Genomic DNA, 26589 nt, shown 5'->3' on the forward strand with positions numbered 1-26589 from the left:
CGCTTGCTTTTTTTTTGAGAGAGAGGGTCTGGTTCTGTTGCCTAGGCCAGAGTACAGTGGCACAATCATAGCTTACTGCAGCCTCGAGCTCCCAGGCTCAAGCGTTCCTCCGACCTCAGCCTCCTGAGTAGCTGGGAGTATGTACATGCACCACCACGCCTGGCTAATATTTTGATTTTTTTTTTTTTTTTTTTGTACAGACAAAGTCTCATGTTGCTCATGTTAGTCTTAAACTCCTGGGCTGAAGCAGTCCTCCTGCCTTGGCCTCCCAACGTGCTGGGATTACAGTCATGAGCCACTGCCTGTAGCCGTCTGTGACTTTTTACCAGATTAACTTGTTTGATTCTCCTTGTTCTTTTTGATTTTGCTCCTGTGAACTTTGGTTCAGTAGGTGATTTAGTCACATCCATGCAGTGTTAAAAAGACTTTGTCATCATGTAAGGTTTTTCTTTTTCAGTAATGACCATCCCAAAGCCGGGGCCTCACTTTACTCACTCACACTTCATACTGTTAAAACTCTTTTATTGAGAGAAGGACAAAGGTCTAAAGAGGAAGGCAGGGTCTGTTTTTCCAGTTGGGGGCACACCATGCTGTTGAGGGGTAGCAAACTGTGTAGCTCAAGGGCAGTGTGAAAGTGAGCCTTTGAGAGGTACAAAGAAAAAATGAAAAGTCAGTGGAGAAAATGTGATATTTATAGAAACAAAAATCTCCTTGCGAACTTCATTGAGATTATATCTAAAGATGGCAGTACGGAGACCAGGGAGACGAAAAGTTTGTAAAAGAAGTAAAATCAAGAAACAAAGGTTTCCTGGCCCTTCTGTCCCCATCCTAGGCCATTAGTTTTCTATAATGTGATGTGTAACCTTGTAGATTTAAAAAAGAATGCATTTTTAAAGAGGAAAAAATAAATAAAATGTAACAGGAGAAAACAGAAGGCATTTGTACTTTTGCCACTGATTGCATTCTGAATAGTGAGCTCTTTGAGGCTAGCCTGCTGCCTGACTGTGCTTGTCCTGTCATTGCAGGATGATGTGGGCAGCAGGGACCGTGGCCGCTATGTCCAGCATCACATTTCCGGCAATCAGTGCCCTCGTGTCTCGGAATGCAGAGTCAGATCAGCAAGGTGAGGTCACTGCCCGCCCTTGTTCTTCTCCTTCAGTGGGAGACCTCCCTGCTAGAAGCCGGAGAAGCTCTGAGTTCTCCCCATCGACAGCAGGAGCTGACAGCCATGTGGCCCCTTCTCAAGGATCATAGCTATTTTCGTTGTCAGATAGAAATATTCTATTTTCCTCTCTGCTTTAATCTTACACACACACACACACACACACACATATCTCTCTCTCTCTCTCTATATATATATATATTTTTTGAGACGGAGTCTCGCTCTGTCGCCCAGGCTGGAGTGCAGTGGCCGGATCTCAGCTCACTGCAAGCTCTGCCTCCCGGGTTTACGCCATTCTCCTGCCTCAGCCTCCCGAGTAGATGGGACTACAGGCGCCTGCCACCTCGCCCGGCTAGTTTTTTGTATTTTTTTAGTAGAGACGGGGTTTCACCGTGTTCGCCAGGATGGTCTCAATCTCCTGACCTCTTGATCCGCCCGCCTCGGCCTCCCAAAGTGCTGGGATTACAGGCTTGAGCCACTGTGCCCGGCCTACACTTACATTTTTTAAAGCTAGGCTTAGCAGTTCAGATTACTAACAATTAGAACTATTAATACTCCCTTTTCAGTTTTGATACCTCTTTTCTTCTTTAGTGTCACAATTAAGCAGACTATAATCACATTTTAACAGATGTCTATTAAATAATGAAAAACCAGTTAACCACGAGTTACTTAATTACTTCATTCACTGAAATGTATTTGGAATAACTCACGGTCTGTGAGCGTAATTTAGAAAATAGTTATTTGAGAGTAGTAAGAAAAAGTCTGTGTGGTTGTTGATAGTTAGACGTTGAGTGAGAAATTAGAATTAAGACTGCTATGTGGAAAATAGCATTCCACCATCTAGATCCATATCTCATCCTTCCCGTGCTTCTGCTTCCCTTCCTGTCCTGTCTTGTCCTGTCCTCCCTTCCTCCCTCTTTTTCCACCCTTCCTACCCCCACCCTCCATCCTTTACCCCCACCTCCCACAGGGTCTCACTCTGTCACCCAGGCTGGAGTGTAGTGGTGCGATCTTGGCTCCCTGCAGCCTCCGCCTCCTGGGCTCAAGTGATCTCCCAGTCAGCCTCCCAAGTACCAGGGACTAGAGATGCATACTACCATGCCCAGCTAATTTTTTGTATTTTTAGTAGAGATGGCATTTCACCATGTTGCCCAGGCTGGTCTCAAACTCCTGGGCTCAGTTTGCCTGCCTTGGCCTCTCAAAGTGCTGAGATTACAGGCGTGAGCCCCCATGCCTGGCCTGCTTTCCTTTCAAGCAGTTCCCATGGCTAGATTTAATCCCTTTCCTTCTCTATCTCCTAATGGCTCACCTCATTGTATTCAGGAAGAAGTAGTAGAGAATTTTAGGGGGGGAAAAATTTTACTGCCTAAGAGCCCTTTAAAAAGTTTTAGTAAAAAACTGTATTGGAAAGGATAGTTTATTCATTGCTTTTTTTTTTTTTCTGTATCAGAAGTTAGGCATCTTACTCATATTCATTGTTAAATATTGTCCCTTGAAGACCACACATTCTGTATGTCATCACTCCTGACTACAGTAACTCACTTGGCTTGCATCCTCAGGGAGGTGCTGTGTCTGAAGTGAAGATGTGACCCATCCGTGGAGGATTGTCACTGCCTTGGCATCTGACAGACACCATCCTTTCATGTGGGGCATGGATTTTCTTTTGACTGTTTTTATACTTATTCATGTCAATATACATGTTTCTGAATGTCAGCATATAAAAGTTTTGGAACACATTATATTAGGCTGAGTTATATACTACCATTTTTGATTTACAGAAACATTCATTTCATACAGTTCAAGCTAACTTTTTACTTGCTATGTTAGAAAGCATTTGGCACTTCTGGGTTTTTCAGTGTAGGTCTCTAGGGAGACAGGCCTGGAGTACACCTGTGAAGATGAAGTCTGCCTAGTAGGGACTGGTCTGTATTCCTGAGACCAGGGCTGCCAGAGGTGAAGGGCAGGTTTTTGTTGTGAAAGCACCAGAAATGACCAGAGCAGGGAAATCTCAGTTGACAGAAAAGTGGGTGGCCTGAAATGGGAGGATATTAAAGTTTTGGATTTTATTTTATAGTGGATGAAGTCTTCCTAATCTACTTTCATTAGCATGCTTTCTCCTCAGTCTTGCCAAATTAGTATATCTTGGTTGTGAGAAAGTACTGTTCAACTCCAAATCTTGTGATGCCTTTCTGAGAAGACTGGCATTCTTTTCTTTGTTCTGATTTAGGAGTTGCCCAAGGGATCATAACTGGAATAAGAGGACTATGCAATGGCCTGGGGCCAGCACTGTATGGCTTCATATTCTACATGTTCCATGTGGAACTGACTGAGTTGGGCCCGAAATTGAATTCTAACAACGTTCCCCTGCAGGTAATTTGGTCATAAGTCTAGTTTTGTAACAACAGTTATGTATGATTATAGCAAAATCCTGTGCCCTTAAATTTGGAGAGCATTCTTACTTGTATGTTACTATATTTTATTTGACAGCAATAAGTATTGTGTTCATTGCTTCTCAGGATCAGGGAGGGGTCATTTTAGTGATTTAATTAATATCTTATGTAAAAGATACATCTTAACTTTGTTCAGATTCTATTTTCACCTACACAATCACTATGCTATTCTCTGGCTAAGCCCAGACCAGTTAAAATTTGAAATGACCTAAAAATCCAGCTAAACATTGAGCTAAGGTAGTTTTTGTACTATTTATTTGAAATTTCTTCCCTTGTTCCCTCTAAGCCATATTTAGTATGGATATCTATATAAAGCTGGAATTAACGTACAAAGGTGCATGATCTGAAGTCATAGGATGGGATTATGGGTTAACCGCTGTTGCTTAAAAGCTTACAGTTTCGCTGAAGCTATTTAGAAGTGGTACAAAAAGCAGTTAATTATTGTCCTTTTTCATATTCCAAACACCAAGCTCTAGTGGAGTTTGTCTTGACATTAATTGAAACATTTGCTTATGAGAATATGATTCACTTTTTGGTGGTGTGTTTTTTTGGGTAATCTGGGAATAATTTCGAGTTAAAAGACTAACTGTATTCTTGATCTCCATTTGTTTCCACATCCATCAGGGAGCTGTCATCCCAGGCCCGCCGTTTTTATTTGGGGCGTGTATAGTCCTTGTGTCTTTTCTGGTTGCCTTATTCATTCCTGAATACAGTAAAGCCAGTGGAGTTCAAACACACAGTAACAGCAGCGGCAGCCTGACTAACACCCCAGAACGGGGCAGTGATGAGGACATTGAACCACTGCTGCAAGGTAGCAGCATCTGGGAGCTCTCTTCATTTGAGGAGCCTGGGAATCAGTGTACTGAGTTGTAAACTCGGCAGAAAGTGGGATTCTGCATACGCCATCTCTGAGAGCCATGGAGGGAGCCACACCCCTGGTGACTTCATGGTGCTGGATGGGAGATGCTAGCGGCATCCTTCAGGGCCAAGTTTGATAAATACCACCACCATCGTTCTGCTCTTCCTCCTCCTGTTTTTTTTTTTTTTTTTCTCTTATATTTTTTTCCTGTTTATACATTAGAATAAGATAAGATTTGAAATACTTCCCTGCAAATAATGTGCAACTCTCAAGGTGAAACTCAAATAGAAAAAGTCATCTCTCTGGTAGAAAGGATGGCTTTCCTGTAATGACTGTAGACGTGACAGCAGTCTTTCCATGCCCTTTTCAGCAAAAGGTACAGAACTATAGTGGGACTGCCATCTCTGGCAAGATTTCAGGTAAAGAATGTCTTCTTAATTTCTACCTTCCTGTTTCTCTGAATCAGCCCATAGGTGTTGATGAGTGGCCACTGTTAAGAGTCACTCAGTATCAGGGATCTATTGTCGTTGTTCAAAGGTCAAGTAAAAACCTAGTCTCCTTTTATTCTACTTCCTATTCTTGGCTAGAATGAAACTCAGCATATATACACTTCTGGACATAAATAATATTGAATAGTAATTACCTTTACTAGATGAAAGAAATTTTTATTACAAACTTAAATCATGTAAAACTCACAACGCAGATTCCTGGACCCGGTGTCCTGGTTGGGTCCGAGGTGATTTTACAGAAGAAAAAAACAACTCAAGCATTCTGGTGGCAACACAGAAATTGTAGGCTGCTTCTAAGACAGTTAGTAACAATTTGGAAATTCCTAAGTAGGATGAGAGTTAATAACTGGATACAAGTGAAGTTTATATCCAAGTTCAGACTCATAGGCATTATTATGATTTGCTTCTTCCTGTGTCTCCCATGTCCTACTTCTCATCCATTACACTCCTGCCTTAACTGCTCTGTTGTAGTATGCATTTGTTTTTAATTCATCTTTATTTCAATCTGTTTGACTTTCGAATCGCATGGGAATATGCACATTAAGTTCCTTTCTAAAATAAGGTTTTATGAAGCTGAGTTTCATGATAAGTGTCTTGCTGTTTTTTGAGATGTTTTATGGACAAAGAAAACTTTACAGATTTATATGTATTTTGCTGCACCGGTAAATGGACCATTAACTAGGGCCCACCTTTAACAGAGCACTCCTTTGAAAGTTTTATAGGTATGAAATATATGTAGATATTTGTAAAGGGTTTTAATTTTTTTTTTTGATGGGGTGCTGTGTAAATCTTGTATTTATAAATGTAATGAAGGTATTGACAGAAAAAATATATACAACTTTTATAAAGGATTGTGTACTGACAGAATACATTTAAAAGAAAATATATTTTGAAACCTGTTCTGCTATGAACAGAGATAACATATCTTTTTACTATGCTATTGGTTTTTAGGTTAAGCTTCTTAATGCATAATAAATTTACAGTGGATACTTTTATGTCTTTTGTGTCTTTTTTTTAAAGCAAATAGTATCATTGCTCTTTTGTGTTCTCTGTTGGGTGGGTTTCAGTTAAACTGAGTTGTAATCTTTCAGCTGATGCAAAAGGTTTGTATTTTCAAGAAAATTTTATTTTTAACAAAATTCCTTCAAAGTCTGACTTCAAAAACATCATAACTACAGATGCTCCTTGACTGACCGATGGGGTTCCATCCTGATAAGCCTGCTGTAGAGTTGAAAATATCATATGTTGCAAATGCATTTGATACAGCTTAGAAGCTTCAGCCTTTTCATTATCAGCATAGTAGAGGATTGGTTGCTTACCCTCCTGATTGCATAGTGATTGGGAGCTGCAGCTCACTTGCCACTGCTTAGTGTCATGAGAGAGTTATCATACCACATATTGCTAGCCTGGGAAAAAAATAAAAATTGGAAGTATGGTTTCTACTGAATGTGTATCACTTTTATACTGTCATGAAGTTGGAGACCATCTGTATTTTTATTTTAAAAAAAAGGACAGAACAGAAATGCGTATATCCATGTTCAGAGCATTCATAACAGCCAAAAGATGGAAAAAAGAACCTAAGTGCCCACTGACTGATGATGAATGGATAAACAAAATAGGTATATCCATACAGCAAACTATTATTCCGCCTTGAAAAGGAAGGAAATTCTGACACATGGTGCAAAATGGATAAGCATTTAGCACATTATGCTAAGCGAAACAAGACAATCACAAAAGGACAAACACTGTATTGTGCCGCTTAATGATATGCCTAGAGCAGTTACATTCCGCAAGCAGAGTAGTGCTCACCATGGGGAGGGAGAAGGAGGAAGCTGTTATTTAATGGGTACAAAGTTTCATTTTGCAAGGTAAGAAAAGTTCTGAGATGGTAATGGTAGGTTGTACAACAGTGTGAAAGTGTACCTAATGCCACTGGACTGTATCCTTACAGATGATTAAAAGGATAACTTTGTATGTATATTTTACCACCGTTTGAAGTAAATGCTCTCATGGCATCTTTTTTATCATTGCTTACCACAGTTGCAGTTACTTTACCCATTGTAACAAATATCCCAGCATGACAAACCATTTTTTAAAATTAGTTTTAAATTTCGAAAAAATTTACCATGTCAACCATTCTAAAATGTACAATTCTGTGTTTTAAATATATTCACAAGGTTATGCCTGAACTTTACCTTTCCCAAAAAGAAATCCTGTGCCCTTTAGCATTCACTCTCAGTCCTCCCTTTCCCTTCCCCTGGCAACTGTTAATCTACTTTGTCTCTCGAAATTTGCCTGTTTTGAACATTTCATATGAATGGAGTCATGCAATATATGACCTTTTGTGTCTGGCTTCTTTCACATGTTTTCAAGGTTCATTCGTGTTATAGCATGTCCAAATTTTATTCCTTTTTAAGGCTGAATAAATACTCCATTGTATATACATACACGTTTTAAAAATTCATTTATCAGGTGATGGACATTTGAACTTTCTCCCTCCTTTTGGCTGTTATGAATAATGCTGTGGTGAACATTCGTGTACAAGTTTTTGTGCAAACATATGTTTTGAATTCATCATAGGAATATAGTTGGGAGTTAGATTGCTGGGTTCTGTAGTAACTTTATGTTTAACTGTTTGAAAAACCACCAAGCTGTTCTCTGCAGCGGTTGCACACTTCAATTTCCATCAGCAGTGTAGGAAGGCTCCAATCTCTATATCCTTGCTAACACTTGTTATTTTCTGTTGTGTTGGTTATAGCCATCTAGTGGGTTTGAAATGATCTCTCATTGTGTGTGTGTGTGTGTGTGTGTGTGTGTGTGTTTTGAGACGGAGTCTTGCTCTGTCACCCAGGCTGGAGTGATTGCCACTTCCACCTCCTGGGTTCAAGCAATTCTCCTGCCTCAGCCTCTTCAGTAGCTGGGATTAGGCACTCACCACCATGCCTGGCTAGTTTTTGTAGTTTTAGTAGAGACGGGGTTTCACCATGTTAGCTGGCCTGGTTTCAAACTCCTGACCAGGTGATCTGCCCGCCTTGGCCTCCCAAAGTGCTGGGATTACAGGCGTGTGCCACCGTACCCGGCCCCTCATTGTGGTTTTGATTTGCATTTCTCTTAATGCCTAACCAAGTTGGGCATCTTTTCATGTGCGTGTTTGCCATTTGTATATTGTCTTTGGATAAATTTATTTGAGTCCTTTTCTCTGTTTCACAATTCTGTTGTTGCATTATAAACATAGTTCTTCATGTATCCGGGTATTATTTCTATCAGATACATGACTATCAGATACATGGTTTGCGGTATTTTTTCACATTATGCGGGTTGTCTTTCCACTTTGTTGATGGTGCCCTTTCATGTACAAGGTTGTAGTTTTTGATGAAATCAAGTTTAGCAATTTTTTTCTGTTGTTGCTTGTGCTTTTGGTGTCATGGCTAAGAATAAATACATTACCAAATCCAGGGTCATGAAGATTCACCCCTGTGTGTTCCTCTGATAGTTTTACAGTTTTAGTTCTTATGTATTTAGTTCTTTAACTCATCATGAGTGGGTTTTTGTATAAGATGTCAGGTAGGAGTCTGGCTTCATTCTTTTGCGTCTGGGTATTTGTAATCTCAGTACCGCATTGAAGAGACTATACTTTCTGTCTTAGCACCTTGTCTAAAACAGGTGACCATAGATACATAGGTTTGTTTCTGGTTTTTTCATTCTATCCCATTGGTCAATATGCCTATCCTTATGCCCAGTACCAGGACTTTCATCACCATAGCTTTTATGTGGTCATTGTTGAAACTGGGAGGTATGAGTCCTTCCACCTTTGTTTTCAATATTGTTTTGGCTATTCAGTATCCCTTGTGATTCCTCATGAATTTTAGTTTGGCTTTTCCATTCTTCTTCCCTGAGTGCTCTCCTCCTCCCCCACCAACAAAAAAAAAAAAAAAAAAAAAGGGATTTTGATAGGGATTGTATTGAATCTATAGATCACTTTGGGTAGTACAATCGTCTTAACAGTATTAAGCTTTTCTGCACATGAACGTGAGATGTCTTTCCATTTATGCCTCTAATTTCTTTCGGTAATGAGTTGTAGTTTTTAATGTACAAGTCTTGCTCCTCCTAGCTTAAATTTATTCCTATTTTTTCCTTTTTGATGCTATTGAAAATTGAATTATTTTCTAGATTTCATTTTCAGGTTGTTCATTGCTAATGTGTAGAAATATAACTGATTCTTGTGTGTTGATCTTGTTTCCTCCCATTTTGTTGAATTTGTTTACTCCAGTTGTGTGTGTGTGTGTGTATTCTTGAGGACTTCCTATGCATTAGGTCACGTCATCTGCAAATAGAGATAATTTTACTGCTTCTATTCTAATTTGAATGTCTTTGGATGTCTTTATTTTTCTTGCCTAATTTTCTGGTTAGAACTTCCAGTACATTGTTGTATAGCAGCGTCAAAAGCAAGCATCCTTGTCTTATTCACGATCAAGAGGGAAAGCTTTCAGTTATTCACCAATGAGTGTATTAGTTGCGAATTTTTCATAGACACATTTTATCATGTGGGAAGTTCCCCTCTAGTACTAGTTTGAAATAGTTTCTATCATGAGTGTTGAATTTTGTCTAACGCTTTTTTTTTTCGCAGCAGCAGCAGATGAGATGTGTGTTCATGTGATTTCCCCCCCTCATTCTATTAATGTAGTGTATTACATTGATTTTCATATGTTGACTCACCCTTACATTATTGAGATAGAGCCCACTTGTTCACAGTGAATAATGCCTTTAATATGCTGCTGGATTCAGTGTACTAGTATTTTTTGATGTTTGCATCTATATTCATAAAGGATATTAGCCTGTAGTTTTCATTATAAGGTCTGTCTGGCTTTGATATCAGGGTAGTAGTGTTTGCCTCAAAATGAGTTAGGAAATGTTTCCTTTTGTTTTGTGGAAGAGCTTGAGAAATATTTAATACTTTTTAAAGCATTTGATAGAACTCATCACTGAAGCCATCTGATCTCTTTACTCCACTAGCAACTATGTTAGAGTGTTATACATATTGTTGAAACCGATAACATAGAATTGTCTACTGTAAATGTTAAGGAGGCAGCTGAGAGAGTGAAATAAGAACTCCAAGTCAGTGGGCAGTGGTTCTCAAACTTCAGCATGTGTCAGAGCTCATTAAACACAGATTCCTGGTGACACCATCAGAGTTACTCAGTAGGCTGGGATGCTTAAGAACCTGCATGTCTTAAGTTCTCAGGAGATGCCAGTGTTGCTGGTCCTAGGATCACAGTTTGAGAACTACTCTAAGATATTGTAGGGGTGAAAACAGCAGTTTCCCCAGGGCTGAAGGAACAAAGGGTGTAAGTTTGAATTATTGCAACTTACAGAAGGGTCCCTATGTAATTGGGTCAGACGTCTGAGGAGGGGCCACCTGCTGGTTGGTGGTGGTATTTCTAGGTTTAGAGAAAAGGTCCATGAGGGGTAGTGGCTGGGGCTGGCACAGTGTACCTAATTTGCATATGTTGGAAAAACTGCAAAACTGCTAACTCAGTTGAGCTGCAGCTATGGGAGGGAACTGCCTTTGCCAGGGTGAAGGAGCATTGTTGGAATTAAGCTGTGAGAAGCAGACGGGAAGCAGTCAGTGCCTCCTCCTCTTCAGTTTGCAGCCTCCCTCTAGTGTCTGTCCTCTGTTGGTAGAACAGCCAGTTGACAAAGAAATGGGTATGCCGAGCAGAGGACGACAGAAGAATTGAGGGACTGAATCATTGGTACCATCAACATACCTGCTACGTGTGTGTGCGTCCGTGCTTCTGTGCAGCCATCAACTGGCTCCATTTTCCGTCAAACGAGGTACCAGATAGTGGGGGACTGCTGTCAAGATACCGAAAATGTGGAAGTGACTTTGGAACTGAGTAACAGGCAGAGATTGGAACAGTTTGGAGGGCTCAGAAGAAGAAAGGAAGATGTGGGAAAGTTTGGAACTTCTTAAGAGACTTGTTGAATGGCTTTGACCAACATGCTGATAGAGATATGGACAACGAAATCCAGGCTGAGGTGGTCTCAGATGGAGAGGAGCAATGTGTTGGGAACCGAATGTGACTCTTCCTATGTTTTAGCAAAGAGACTGGCAGCATTTTGCCGTGGCTCTAGAGATCTGTGGAACGTTGAATTTCAGAGAGATGATTTAGGGTATATGGTATAAGAAATCTCCAAGCAGCAAAGGGTTCAAGAGGTGATTTAGGTGCTGTTAAAAGCATTCAGTTTTATGTATTCACAAAAATATGGTTTGGAATTGGCACGTTTAAAAGAGAAGCAGAGCATAAAAGTTCAGAAAATTTGAAGCGTGACAGTGCAATAGAAAAGAAAAAACCAATTTTCTAAGGAGAAAATCCAGCTGGTTGCAGAAATTTGCATAAGTAAGGAGGAGCCAAATGATAATCACCAAGGCAATGGGGAAACTGTCTCCAGGCATGTCAGAAGTCTTCATGGCAGCCCCTCCTATCATAGGCCCAGGGGCTAGGAGGAAAAAATTGTTTCCTTAGCCAGGCCTAGGACCTTGCTGCTTTGTGCAGTCTGGGGACTTGGTGCCCTGTGTCCCATCTGTGGCTAAAAGGGGCCAATATACAGCTGAGGCCATTGCTTCAGAGGGTGCAAGCCCCAGGCCTTGCTGGCTTACACGTGGTGTTGGGCTTGCGGGTACACAGAAGTCAAGAATTGAAGTTTGGGAACCTCCACCTAGATTTCAGAGGAGGATGTATGGAAATACACGGATGTCCAGGCATACGTTTTCTACAGGGGTGGTGCTCTCATGGAAAATCTCTGCTTGGGCAGTGCGAGAGGGAAATGTGTGGTCACAGCCCCCAGAGTCCCCACTGGGGCACTGCCTAGTGGAATTAGAAGAGGGCCACCGTCCTCCAGACCCCAGAATGGTAGATCCACCTACGGCTTGCACTGTGTGCCTGGAGAAGCTGCAGACAACCCCTGCAAAGCCACAGGGGCGGAGCTGCCCAAAGCTGTGGGAGCTCACCTCTTGCATCAGAATGCCCTGGAGGTGAGACATGGAGTCAAAGATCATTCGGAGCTTTAAGATTTGGCTGCCTTGCTCGATTTTGGACTTGCATCAGTCCTGTAACCCATTTGTTTTGGCCAGTTTCACCCATTTGCAACAGGTGTATTTACCCAATGCCTCTACCCACATTGTATATAGGAAGTAACTAACTTGCCTTTGATTTTACAGGCTCATAGGTAGAAGGGTCTTGCTGCCTTGTGTCAGATGAGACTTTGGACTCAGACTTCTGAGTTAATGCTGGAGTTAGTTAAGGCTTAAGGGGCCTGTTGGAAGGGCATGATTGTATTTTGAAATGTGAGGACATGAGACTTGGGAGGGGCCAGGGGCAGAACAATATGGTTTGGCTGTGTACCCACCCAAATCTCATCTTGAATTGGGGTTCCCATAATCCTGTGTCATGGGAGGGACCTGGTAGGAGGTAAATGAATCATGGGCACAGTTACACCCATGCTGCTCTTCTCATGACAGTGAGTTCTCACAAGATCTGATGGTTTTATAAGGGGCTTTCCCCCCTTTTGCTTGGCACTTCTTCTTCCTGTCAGCATGTGAAGGACTTGTTTGCTTTCCCTCCATCATGATTTTAAATTTCCTGAGGCCTCCCCAGCCCTGTGGAACTGTGATGTGAAATAAAGTTTGTAAATTACCCCGTATTGGGCAGTTCTTTTTTTTTTTTTTTCTTTTTTTTTTTTTTGAGACAGAGTCTCGCTCTATCGCCCAGGCTGGAGTGCAGTGGCCTCCCGGGTTTTACGCCATTCTCCTGCCTCAGCCTCCCGAGTAGCTGGGACTACAGGCGCCCGCCACCTCGTTGGGCAGTTCTTTATAGAAGCATGAGAATGGACTAATATACCTTTCTCTAAATGTAGAAAAGACAACCACACTGCACACATATCTAGCAATGAAGACTGAGCAGGCATGAACAAAGTATACTCTTTATTCAACTATATCCTTTGCAAAACTGAATTGGAATGTTTAAAAACGTTCATCATAGAATTTTTGTGTTTCCTGAGCATTATACATCCAAAGGAGCTGCTCTTTTATGTTGGAGAGGCAAGATGTTGCTAGGTCTTTTCTCCCCTGTTCTGTTAACATGTGTATGTTCCTGTCATTACTGTATTCAGTGTTTCACCAAGGCATCCATGTGATTCCACTGCTAGGTGATAGAGTCTGAAGGCAGTGGCTGTTTCCTCCATCTAGGCTTGTTTTGTTTTGAGACAGAATCTCGCTCTCTCACCCAGGCCAGGGTGCAGTGGCACCATCTTGCATCTTCACTCACTGCAACCTCCACCTCCCAGGTTCAAGTGATTCTCGTGCTTCACCCTCCCAAGTAGCTGGGATTACTAGACGTGCACCATCCCTGGCTAATTTTTTTTTTTTTTTTTTTGGTATTTTAGTAGAGACAGGTTTTTTGCCATGTTGGTCAGGCTGGTCTCGAACTCCTGACCTAAGGCGATCCGCCTGCCAGAGCATCCCAAAGTGTTGGGATTACAGGCGTGAGCCACCGCGCCCGGCCTCCATCTAGGTTGCTAACAGGAAGTTTGGCTTGTCTTCATTGAAAGAGCTAAGGAACCTCTTTTATCCTTGATCTCCCTATTGTATTCTGGGATTGTCCCTCTGGACAGTCCCAGGTGTGTAGGGAGGCGAGGCCAGCTTGCATTTGAGGCAGCACTCCTCTCTGAAGTGGGAAAGGCCCTTATTATTGAAAAAACAACATACAGGCACCAAGGTACAGAGAAGAACGTGGAGAAGAGAGGAATCAGTGGGATTGAGGGTCAAGAAGGTGAAATGCTAATGGGTAGAGATTCATTTGGGATAAGAAAAATAAAAAGACTTGCATTTTCTAAAATTTATAAAAAGGAACATAACCTGAAAAGTTAGGAAAAAACCCATGAATGGGAATAGTAATGTGGAGGTTATTAGTCCCTTCATATTTCAGCATGAATTTTTTTTTCAGTCCCATCTGAGATTAGCTTGATTAAACTGAATCATTTAGAATACTCAAGAATGCAGAACATGTAAAGATAAATGGACTGTCAAATATTTCAGTAAGGTGTATTAGAATAGGTCTTTTATTTATTGTGGTTTTGTTAATGGGGTATATATTTTAAATTGTTTTTTATGGGCATTGTTAGAAAGCTGTTTTTAACTTTTTTTCTTTTTTTTTGAGACCGAGTCTCACTCTGTTGCCCAGGCTGGAGTGCAGTGGTGTGATCTTGGCTCACTGCAAACTCTGCCTCTCAGCCTTCCAAGTAGCTGGGAGTGCAGGCGTGAACCACCATGTCTGGCTAATGTTTGTATTTCTAGTAGAGACAGTTTCACCATGTTGGCCAGACTGGTCTTGAACTCCCTACATGAGGTGATCCACCCGCCTTGGCCTCCCAAAGTGCTGAGATTATAGGCGTAAACCACCGCACCAGGCCAACAATGTCATTTTTATAAAGCCACTTTTGCTTGTCTTGGAAGTAGAGTGATTATTTGTCATTGTGTTTTAAACTGCAGTGACCACTGGGTGGCAGTGTTAGATGGCCATTTTTAAAGTTAGACCCAGCGCAACAAACTTCAAGTACCTATATTAACAATATGCATCATGTTGTACATTAGATGTCTAGAACTTCAACTTAGAACTCAGAGTTTGCACCCTTTGCCAACATTGCCCTTTTTCTTCCCACACCCAAGCACCTGGTGACCACTTCTTTTTCTGGGGTTGACTTTTATAGATTCTATATATAAGTGAGATCATGTAGTGTTTGTCTTCCTGCATCTGGCATATTTCACTTATCATAATGTCCTCCAGGCATATCCACGTTGTCACAGATGGCAAGATTTTCTTCTTTTAAGGGTGAATAATATCCAATTGTATATACACACAGACGTCACATTTTCTTTATCTGTTTGTGAATGGAAATTTAGATTTTTTTCCATATCTCAGCTGTTGTGAATACTGAATTGAACATGGAAATGCAGATATGTCTTTGAGATGCTGGTTTTATTTCCTTTGAATATATACCCAGAAGAAGGAATTACTGAATCATAGGGTAATTCTACTTTCAGGTTTTTGAGGAACCTCCATGTGTCTTCCATAATGGCTGTAGCAATTTACATTCCCACCAACAGAGTATAAAGGTTCCCCTTTTCTCCACATCTTCGTCAGCACTTGTTATTTTTTGACTTTTTGATAATAGCCATTCTAACAGGTGTGAGGTGATAGCTCTTTATGGCTTTGATCTCGCCTGCCCCTCTCTTCCCCCCTTCCCCTCCTCCCCCCTTCCTTCTCCCCTGCTTTGTCATCCAGGCTGGAGTGCAGTGGCACAATCTTGGCTCACTGCAACCTTGGCCTCCCAGGTTCAAGCGATTCTTGTGCCTCAGCCTCCCCAGTAGCTGGTATTACAGGCACATGCCACCATGCCCGGCTAATTTTTGCTGTTTTTAGTAGAGACGGGTTTCCCCGTTGACTGGGCTGGTCTTAAATTCCTGACCTCAAGTGATCCGCCCGCCTTGGCCTCCCAAAGTGCTAATATTACAGGCATGAGCCACTGTGCCAGGGCTGGTTTTGATTTTCATTTTCCTGATGATTAGTGATGTTGGGTAGTTTCTCATATACCTGTTGGCCATTTGTATGTCTTCCTTGGAAAAATGCCTATTCAGGTCCTTTTCCATTTTAAAATCAGGTTAGTTGTCTCTTTGCTATTGAGTTGTATGAGTTCATTATACATTTTGGATATTAGCCTCCTATCATATGGTTTGCAGATATTTCCTCCTGCTCTGTAGGTTGCCATTTCATTTTATGGATTGCTTCCTTTGCTGTGCAAAAATGTTTCAGTTTGATGTGGTCCCACTTATTATTTTTGTTACCTATGTTTTTGGTGTCACAGGCAAAAATCATTGCCAAGACCAGTGTCAAGGAGCTTTTCCTTTCTGTTTTCTTTTACAATTTTTATGGTTTCGTATCTTACATTGAAGTCTTTAATCCATTTTGAATAGATTTTTGTCTATTATAGAGTAAGGTAAGGGTCCAATTGGATTCTCTTTGCAAGTGAAATTTCAAGTTTTATAGGGATTGCATTGAATCTGTTGGTTACTTTTGGTAGTATGGACATATTAACCATGATAGTCCTTCCAATCCAGACATGCGGTATCTGTTTCTTATGTCTTTTTCAATTTATTTTTATCAGCGTTTTATAGTTGCCAGATTAGATATTTCACTTCCTTGGTAAAATTTATTCCTAAGTATTTTATTCTTTTTGATGCCGTTTCAAATGGGATATTTTTCCCCTTAAATTCTTTTTCAGGTAATTCATTATTAGTATATAGAAACACAGCCGGCCGGGCGCGGTGGCTCAAGCCTGTAATCCCAGCACTTTGGGAGGCCGAGACGGGCGGATCACGAGGTCAGGAGATCGAGACCATCCTGGCTAATATGGTGAAACCCCGTCTCTACTAAAAAATACAAAAAACTAGCCGGGCGACGAGGTGGGCGCCTGTAGTCCCAGCTACTTGGGAGGCTGAGGCAGGAGAATGGCATGAACCCAGGAGGCGGAGCTTGCAGTGAGCTGAGAGCCGGCCACTGCACTCCAGCCTGGGCGGCAGAGCAAGACTCCGTCTCAAAAAAAAAAAAAAAAAAGAAACACAGCCGATTTTTGTATGTTGGGTTTATGTTCTGCAACTTTACCAATTTTTAAAAATACAAAAATTAGCCAGGCGTGGGGGCGGGCGCCTGTAGTCCCAGCTACTCGGGAGGCTGAGGCAGGAGAATGGTGTGAACCTGGGAGGTGGAGCTTGCAGTGAGCTGAGATTGCACCACTGTACTCCAGCCTGGGCGACAGAACAAAGACTCTGTCTCAAAAAGAAGAAAAAAAAAAAAAAAATTGCAGCTTTACCCAAAAAAAGTATAATTTTTTTTTTGGTGGTATCTTTAGGGTTTACTACATATAAGATCATCTGCAAACAAACATTTTTTAATTTCTTCCTTTCCAATTTAGGTGACTTATTTTCTAATTGCTCTATTTAGAATTCTAGTACTAAGTTGAATAGAAGTATTAAGAGTGGGCATTCTTGTCTTCCTTGTGATCTTAAAGGAAAATATTTCAGCTTTTCACCACTGAATATGATGTTTGCTGTAGGCTTGTCATGTATGGCCTTTATTATGTTGATAGTATTTATTATATTTATTACATGCCTTCTCTGCCTAATTTGTTGAAAGTTTTTAACATGAAATGTTGATTTTGTCAAATGCTCTTTCTGCATCTATTGAGATGTGATTTTTTTAAACTTCATTCAGTGAATGTGGTGTATCACATTTATTGATTTGCATATGTTTAACCACCCTTGCATCCTACAGTTAAATCCCACTTAATCATGGGGGATGATTCTTTTAACATGCTATTGAATTCAGTTTGCAAGTTAGTGTTTTGTCAAGGAATTTTTGCATCTATGCTCATCAAGAATACTGGTCTGTAATTGTCTTTTCTTGTGGTGTCCTTTTCTGGCTTTGTATCGGTAATGCTGGCCTCATAAAATAAGTTTGGAATCGTTCCCTCTTAAATTTTTGGGAGATCTGAAAAGAATTGGTATTGGTTCTTTAAATGTTTGGTAAAATTGACCAGTGAAACCTTCTGGTCCTAGGCTTTTGTTTGCTGGGAGATTTTGATTATTGATCCAGTTTCCTTGCTTATTATTGGTCTGTTCAGAATTCCTATTTCTGCGTGATTCAGTCTTGGTAGGATTGTATGTTTCTTGAAATTAGTTTTTCTTGCTTATCCAATTTAAGTGTGTTTGTGTCTTATGATCATCTGATTTTTTTTTTTTTTTTTTTTTTTTTGAGATGGAGTCTCACTTTGCCACCTAGGCTGGAGTACGGTGGCCTGATCTTGGCTCACTGCAACCTCTGCCTCCTGGGTTCAAGCGATTCTCCTGCCTCAGACTCCTGAGTGGTTGGAATTACAGGGGCCCACCACCACACCCAGCTAATTTTTGTAGTTTTAGTAGATAGGGGTTTCACCATGTGACCAGGCTGGGACCTCAAATTATCTGCTTGCCTCGGCCTCCCAAAGTGCTGGGATTACAGGCATGAGCCACTGCACCTGGCCGATCCTTTGAATTTTTGTGTTATCAGTTGTTATGTGTCCTCTTTCATTTCTGATTTTGAGTCTTTTTTTTTCCCTTAACTAGCTGAAGATTTTTTTTTTCATGTTGTTTTTCTTTTCAAAAAACCATCTCTTAGTTTGTCCATGTTCTAGTTTCTTGAGGCATAATGTTAGGTTGTTCATTTGAGATTTTTCTTAATGTAAGCATTTATTGCTACAAAATTCCCTCTTAGAACTGCTTTCTCCCTTAAGTTTTGATATACGGTGTTGTGCTTCCCTTAGGTTTTGATATGTTGCATTTGTTTCTCAATTTTTTAAAAAAAAATTTCCCATTTGCTTTTCTTTTTGGCCCAGTGGTCATTCAGGAGTGTGTTAATTTCCATGTATTCGTGAATTTTCCAGTTGTACTCCTGTTAGGATTTCTAGTTTCACTGTTAGAAAAGATACTTGATATGGTTTCAATCTTAAGGCTTGTTTTGTGGCTTAATATATGACCTATCCTGGAGAATGTTCCTTATGTGCTTAAGAATGTATATCCTGGCCAGGCGTGGTGACTCAGTCTGTAATCCCAGCACTTTGGGAGGCCGAGGTGGGTGGATCACCTGAGGTCAGGAGTTCGAGACCAGCGTAACCAATAGGGTGAAACCCCATCTCTACTAAAAGTACAATACAAAATTAGCCGGGCATGGTGGCGCATGCCTGTAATTCCAGCTACTTGGGAGGCTGAGGCAGGAGAATCACTTGAACTGGGGAGGCGGAGGTTCCAGTGAGTCAAGATTGTGCCATTGCACTCCAGCCTGGGCAACAAGAGCGAAACTCCCCCCTCCTGGCCCCCCAAAAAAGAGAATGTATATCCTGCTCCTGTTGCATAGAATGTTCAGTATATGTCTATTAGGTTTATCTAATCTAAAGTGTAATTCAAGTCCGGTGATTTGTTATTTTCTGTTTGGATATCTATCCACTGTTAAAAGTTACGAAGAAAATAAAAAAGAAAGACTTAAAAAAAAAAAGAATTAAAATGGTACACTATAAAGGTGGTAAAGCAGTAATAGAGGAACAACAACAACAAAAAGACATGAGGCATAGAGAATATAAATACCACGGCTGGGTGTAGTGGCTCATGCCTATAATCCCAGCACTTTGGGAGGGCGAGGTAGGGGGATCACTTGAAGCCAAGAGTTAGAGACCAGCCTGGCTAACACGCAAAACCCATCTGTATTAAAAATTCAGAAAGTAGTCAGGCATTGTGGCATGCACCTGTAGTCCCAGCTACTTGGGAGGCTGAGATGGGAGGATTGCTTGAGCCTGAGAAGTCGAGGCTTCAGTGAGTCCTGATCACACCACTGCACTCCTGCATGGGCAACAGAGTGAGACTCCATCTCAAATAAATAAATAAATACAAACTAAAAAATAAAAACTAATAGTAAGGTAGTATATATAAATTCAAGTATATTAGTGATTACATTAAGTGTAAATGCCTTAAACATTCAAGTTAAAAGCAAGGATTGAGACTTCTGGTTCTAAAAAACAAAACAAAACAAAAAAAGAGTGCATTCTACACCATTCCTCCTGCTAATTACCTAAAATCTAGAAAAATACATAAAGCATCTATCAGAAGACTAACTGGTGGAGAAAAGAAAGTAGAACCTAAGGACTTAAAAAACAACACAGTAGTGAGTTCCCTAGGATTGCTTAGAGGGAGAGAGGGAGCTCCTACATATTGCAAAATGAGCACTAGAGGAGCTTGCAACCTGGAAGAACCAGTGAGCACAGACAAAAAAGGCCTCCCCAAAGCATACATTTTCCAGTCAAATAATTGGAAATAGGGCAGCACTACAGGATGGGCCCTTTTGACTGCACATACCTACAAAGTTCAGAAGTACCCAAGAACACCCTCACTTCTGACACCTACTGCAAGCAGGGGGATTTCCCAGGATCACCCGTACTTCTGACACCAATTCCAAGTCAGGGGTCCCAAGACCACCCTCAGTTTCCATAATTCACTGGAAAACTCACAGAAATTAGAAAAGCCATTATACTCATGGCTATGGTGTTATACAGTGGCTTTACAATGAAAGGATACAGATCAAAATCAGCCAAGGGAAGATGTGCTTAGCACAGGGTCAAGGAGAGTTCCAGGTGTGAGCTTTCCAGTGGTTTTCTCCCAGTGGAGTCATATGGACAGCACTTCTCCCAGCAATGATGGGTGATGATAATATGCATGGAGTATTGCCAACTGGGGAAGTTCACTTGAGTCTTGATGTCCAGAGTTTTTACTGAGACGTGATCATGTGGACATGAATGACTCCCATTGTGGCTGTGTCTCTAGCCCCTCCAGAGCTGATACTGCATGGCCAAACGTACCCCACTATAAACCACGTTAGCATGGAATATTCAGTGTGGCCCAAAGCTCCCATTGTAATCACATTGTCATTATATACCATCTTACATGGCCCAAGCAAGACCTGCAAGACATTCCAAAGATTTAGAGGTTACCTCCCAGGAGCTGAATGCAAAAGCCAAACCTCTCTTTAGGCAAAGTTAATCTTTTACTGCACAACAGTATACTGGAGGTGAAAACGACAAAAGATGCATCCTTTGCCTTCTTCACCAAACAATGTGACTCCAAGATGGTGGGGTGGAGCTCTCTCAACCATCCCAACTGCATTAGCTGAAAGAGAGGTAGCACCCCTCTTGCCTCTCCAGCAGGCATTATATAGACTGTGTTGGCTAACCCTACCCCAAATTAAGTGAATGACAGCAAAGAAGTAGCTACCTTCTCCTTCCAATAGAGAGTGGAGGATGGACTATGGAGAAAGTTATAAAAAGGGGTTCTTTAAAGATGTGTATGATGCCCTGGGCACACCTATGAGCAGCCCATGTATAAAATCAATCAGAATCAACATAGGAAAAAGGTTTCGGGGCTGAACTAGGGTAGGGGATACTGTCCAGGTTTCAAATTGCCTTCTGGGTTGCACAAAAATGAGGGAGACCAAAGTAGAACTGCAAAGACTTTCAAAACTTAAGTTGAATTTGAACTACAGCCCATAAAAATAGACCAAGACACGTACTCTAAACCTAAATGTGTTGACAACTGCTAAAATAGAGGATTTAAAGAGAAAACAGAATCTCATAACATGATATTTAGAATGTCCTGAATAAAGCCAAAATTATTCATCATCTTAAGAACCAAGAAAATCTCAAATCAAACGAGAAAAGAGCATCAACAGATAGCAACACTCAGATGAATCAGATGTTGGAATTATTTGACAAGGATTTAAAGTAGCTAACTAAAAGTGTTGCAACAAGCAGCTGTAAATAGTCTTGAATCAAGTGGAAATATACAAATTCTCAGCGAAGAAATAGAAGGTATGAGGAAGAACAAAATGAAAATTTTAGAACCAAAAAATACAATAAATGAAATTAAAAACCTCACTGGATGATCTCAACAGCAGAATGGAGATTCAAAGAAAAGAAGCAGTTACCTCAGTTACCTGTAAGACAGATAAACAGAAATTATCCATATCTGAACAATAGAAAAAATAATGGTGAAATGATTGTTTCATCAATTCCCTTGGGCTGTATTCAGCCTAAGGGACCCAGTGGGACAATAACAGAACAGCCAACAATCATTTCATCAGTCCTAGAAGGAATGAAAAAGTAGGATGGGAGACCGGAAAAAGATTTGAAGAAATAATAGCTGAAAACCTCCCAAATTTGGTAAAAGGCATAAATGTATAGATTCAAGCAGCTGACCAAATCTCCAAAAGGAAAACCTCAAATAAATCCACGTCTAGATACATTGTAAGATTTATAAAATCCAAATTCAAGAATAGAACCTGAAAACAGTCAGAGAGAAATGACACATTACCTGTAGGGAAAGGGCGATTTGAACAAGAGTGAATTTCTCATTAAAAACCACAGATGTCAAAAGGAAGTGGCACCATATTTTTCAAGTGCTGAAGGGAAAGAGCTGTCAAAATTGAATTCAATATCCAGTGAAAATAAAATAGGCTCTGTTTTAATTCTCTTCAACTTAATTCTGAGGAATTACCTGCCATTGGTAGTTAAGAAAGACATCTGAAAAAAATAAAAATAAAAAAGGAATTAACTGCCATACATTTATTAAGCATAATTACTTAGATAATTCTTAGGAATTACCTGCCATATATTTACTAAGCAAGATGTTCAGAACTTTATGTTGTGAACATCTTCACAACTTTACACGATATGCTTCAAGACATCAAAGAACTTACAGTTGTCTCAGAGATTGTAAAGGGTATAAGAGATGCGCAAAGTATAGCATGACCCCAAATAGAGAGAAGAAAATTCTACATGGAGTGCAAGACTAAGTTCTGTAGAGTTGATGAAACTTAAGCTTAGTCTTGGGAGATGACATGTTTAATGCAAGCAGAGTAGGGCAAAGTGATTTTGAGCAAAGGTATAAAGACAGGAAAATACATGATAAATTCAGGGAACTAAATTAGTCTGCATGATGAGAGGTCTGTATGCAGTGAAGGAAAGGTGTTTAGGAGAAAAGATGATTAAATTTGTGTTTAAAACTGCCAAGAAGATGCTGGTGAGGTTGTGGAGAAATAGGAACGCTTTTACACTGTTGGTGGGAATGTAAATTAGTTCAACCATTGTGTAAGACAGTGTGGTGATTCCTCAGAGATTTAGAAGTGGAAATACCATTTGACCCAGCAATCCCATTACTGGTTATATACCCAAAGAAATAGAAATCATTCCATTATAAAGATAAATGCATGCATATGTTCATTGTGGCACTCTTCACAATTGCAAAGACATGGAATCAACCCAAATGCCCATCAATGATAGACTGGATAAAGAAAATGTGGCATATATACATCATGGAATACTATGCAGCTGTAAAAAGGAATGAGATCATGTCCTTTGCAGGGATATGCAGGGAGCTGGAAGCCATTATCCTCAGCAAACTGATGCAGGAACAGAAAACCAAACACTTGATGTTCTCACTTGTAAGTGGGAACTGAACACACAGACACAGGGTGGGGAACAACACTCACTGGGGCCTATCAGGGAAGGGTGGGGGTGGGAGAGCATTAGGGAAAAGAGCTAATGCACGCTGGGCTTAATACCTAGGTGATGGATTAATAGGTTCAGCAAACTTCATGACACACGTTTACCTGTGCAACAAACCTGCACATGTACCCTAGAGCTTAAAATAAAAAATAAAAAATAAAAAAAAGACTATCAAGAAATGGCATGGAGAATACATTTGAATGAGCAAGAGTGAAAGTCCAGGCAATGTTTCATGTGAAAGAATAAAACACCCAAGTTGGGGGGAAAATATTATTTAACAGGAATCTAGAAAAAGCAATTGGTGTAGATAGTAATTAGAATTGATAGATGCAGTAAGAAAAAGGAGGGACTGGCCGGGCGCGGTGGCTCAAGCCTGTAATCCCAGCACTTTGGGAGGCCGAGACGGGCGGATCACGAGGTCAGGAGATCGAGACCATCCTGGCTAATACGGTGAAACCCCGTCTCTACTAAAAAATACAAAAAACCAGCCGGGCGACGAGGCGGGCGCCTGTAGTCCCAGCTACTCGGGAGGCTGAGACAGGAGAATGGCGTCAACCCGGGAGGCGGAGCTTGCAGTGAGCTGAGAGCCGGCCACTGCACTCCAGCCTGGGCGGCAGAGCAAGACTCCGTCTCAAAAAAAAAAAAAAAAAAAGAAAAAGGAGGGACTAAAGTGAAATTCTCAATGATTCGTTTTGTATACTCTGAGATTATGGTGTCATATACTGAAGTAGAGATTGATGAATGGGAAAAGGTTGGAGAAAGGGAACCAGATAAAATCACTTATGTTTTGCACATATTGAGATTACAGGGATTAAACATGTAGGCAGGCATGTTTAATCTCTGTAATTAACAGGAAGGAAGTTAGGCAGAGGCCTAGAGTGAAGATAAAGATTTGGAAGTCACCAGTAGATAATTAATAACTAAAATTATCTGGGTAAATAAGACTGCTTGAGAGGACACCTGATAAAGGAGAATGTAAAGAAAAGAATCTGAAAAATTACCAGTATTGAAGAAGAGGTGTCAGCAGTAAAAACTGAGAAATCAGACAGAGTCAGGAGAGAGTAACATCTTAAGAATGTATGTGGGGATTAGTTGATGGGGTTGAATGCCAAGATGGATGAAAAAAGCAAAGGACAAATAAATTTTGACTTTTGTATTTAGGAGATGTGACAGTGATAGCTAGCTGTCTTTCAACATTCACTCATCCTTTGTTCCCTAATAACAGAACATGAATTCTTAGCTGGATACACTAAGACTCTCTTTTCCCAGCCTACCTTAAATGTAACCAGGAAACTATGCTTTGGCCACAAAGATACAGGTGATACTTCTGAGAGGGCATTTTTTAAAGGAGAAGGTGTGAGTGCCCCTTTCCTCCCCAACCTCCTCATGCTGCTGGCCTGGAACGCTGACTCAGTTAATGCAACCCCAGCCAATCTCGGGAACCATCAAGTAATGTTACGTTGAAAATCACAAAATGAGAATGACATACAGAACAGAAAAAAACGGTGTAGGAGTTTGTGAAGACACCAGGCCATGAATGAATACTTTCAGACTTCTTTTGCTTGATAGAATAAACTCTGAGGTGCTTAAGCCTGTAATTTTTAGATTTCAGTTATACTAAAATGCATTTTGCCAAACGATACTAATAAAATAGAAACTGTGTTGCGATTACACACTCTTAAGCTTTTAAGCAAAAATTTCAGTACCATGTAATAGCAAAAAGACCAGTACTCCAGGAAAATATAATTCACATTTTGAATGACAACCTAAAATACATAAAACAAAAGCTGACAAAATTACATGGAGAAATTGATAAATCTACACACGCAGTGGGAGACTTCCCGACTCCCCCTCCCTACTCTGGGAGATTTTAACCAGATTACATTCATTAATCATTAGATATAGCAACAAAAATTGGGCACGTATAGGAAAATTTCTGCAAGAAAATTGACAAGCCAGTTACAAAGGAGACGAGATCTCATACATAAAACAAATATGCCATAGTCAAAAAATAAGGATTATACAGAATATCTGAACAACACAAATAAGCTTTTTGTGATGTAGATAGAAATCACACACACACACACACACACACACACACACAGAAAGAGAGAGAGAGAACGAGAGAGAGAGAAAGAGTATATTCATCATTATATTAGGGGACCATACATGAATGACAATGTGATAGTACACAAAATGTATAAAGAATATAAACTAAAAAAGAGGCTGGGTGCGGTGCCACATGCCTGTAATCCCAGTACTTTGGGAGGCCAAGGCAGGAGGATTGCTTGAGTCCATGACTTTGAGACCAGACTGCGCAACATAGTGAGACCTTGTCTCTACAAAAAATCAAAACAACAACAACAAAAAGCATGACCAACTACAGACAACTCAGTTAAAAAAAAGCCAAGGGGGATGAATCAAGCAATTCTTAAAAGAAGTGTACATGACAATAAAATTCTGAAAACCTGTTCAATCACATTAGTAACCAGGGAAATGCTAATTAAATCCAAAATGAGATGTCAACAAACTACCCAAGATGGCTAAAATTGTAAAGATCGAAAACACCAAGTACTGGTAAAGACACAAAGTATTAAACATATCTGCACACTACTAGTAGGAATACAAAGTGGCATAACAACTTTGCAAAGCTGTGTGACATCATATACTAAAGTTGGAGAGGGGCCAGGTGCAGTGGCTCAGTCCTGTAATCCTAGCACTTTAGGATGCTGAGGCAGGAGGATTGCTTGAGACCAGGAGTTCAAGACCAGCCTGGGCAACATAGCAAGATGCCATTTCTACAAAAAGAAAAAAAAATTAGCCAGGCGTGGTGGCACGCATCTATAGTCCCAGCTACTTGGGAGGCAGGGGTAGCAGGATCACTTGAGCCCTGAAAGTTGAGGCTGTAGTGAGCTGGGATCACACCACTGCACTCCACTCAGCCTGGGTGACAGAGCAAGACCTTGCCTTTGGATAGAAATAACTTCTAAAAGAAATGTTCACAAGAGGATATTTATAATGCATTTTGTATTTCTTAATAGTAAAGGCTTAAAAATAAATGAAAATAAAATTATAATGGCACAGAAATGCATACAGTATACCATCTTCTGTGGAAAGAACATAATACTTTTCCTATTTGTTTTTGTCTATATAGTGATACTTTGAATACACACTAAAAAAATTAGTTATCCAGATTGAGGATATGGGCTGATAGGAAAAGAAAGAGGGAGATTTTTCACTATATACTTATTTTCTTACTTTTAAATCATATGCATGTATTACCTATTCAAAATACCCATCTGACAAAGGTCTAATATCCAGATTCTACAGGGAACTTAAACACATTTACAAGAAAAAAACAATCCCATCAAAAAGTGGGTGAAGGATATGAACAGACATTTCTCAAAAGAA

At 40.4% G+C, this 26589-nt stretch overlaps 1 protein-coding gene and 1 pseudogene across 1 annotated transcript in view; one reads left to right on the forward strand and one right to left on the reverse strand.

The window, feature by feature from the left end:
• The window catches only part of MFSD14B (major facilitator superfamily domain containing 14B), a 77360-nt gene extending 71385 nt beyond the window's left edge, over positions 1-5975 (forward strand). The window contains exons 10-12 of the mRNA XM_030919157.1: positions 1026-1123; positions 3390-3532; positions 4237-5975. Of these exons, the coding sequence (XP_030775017.1) occupies positions 1026-1123; positions 3390-3532; positions 4237-4485 (490 nt within the window). The 3' untranslated portion in view covers positions 4486-5975. The remainder of the gene's footprint in view (positions 1-1025; positions 1124-3389; positions 3533-4236) is intronic.
• LOC115893875 overlaps positions 1-26589 on the reverse strand; it is a 121269-nt pseudogene that overhangs the window by 1182 nt on the left and 93498 nt on the right.

Source organism: Rhinopithecus roxellana, chromosome 16 (assembly GCF_007565055.1).
Source record: "Rhinopithecus roxellana isolate Shanxi Qingling chromosome 16, ASM756505v1, whole genome shotgun sequence".
NCBI classification, from domain to species: Eukaryota; Metazoa; Chordata; class Mammalia; order Primates; family Cercopithecidae; genus Rhinopithecus; species Rhinopithecus roxellana.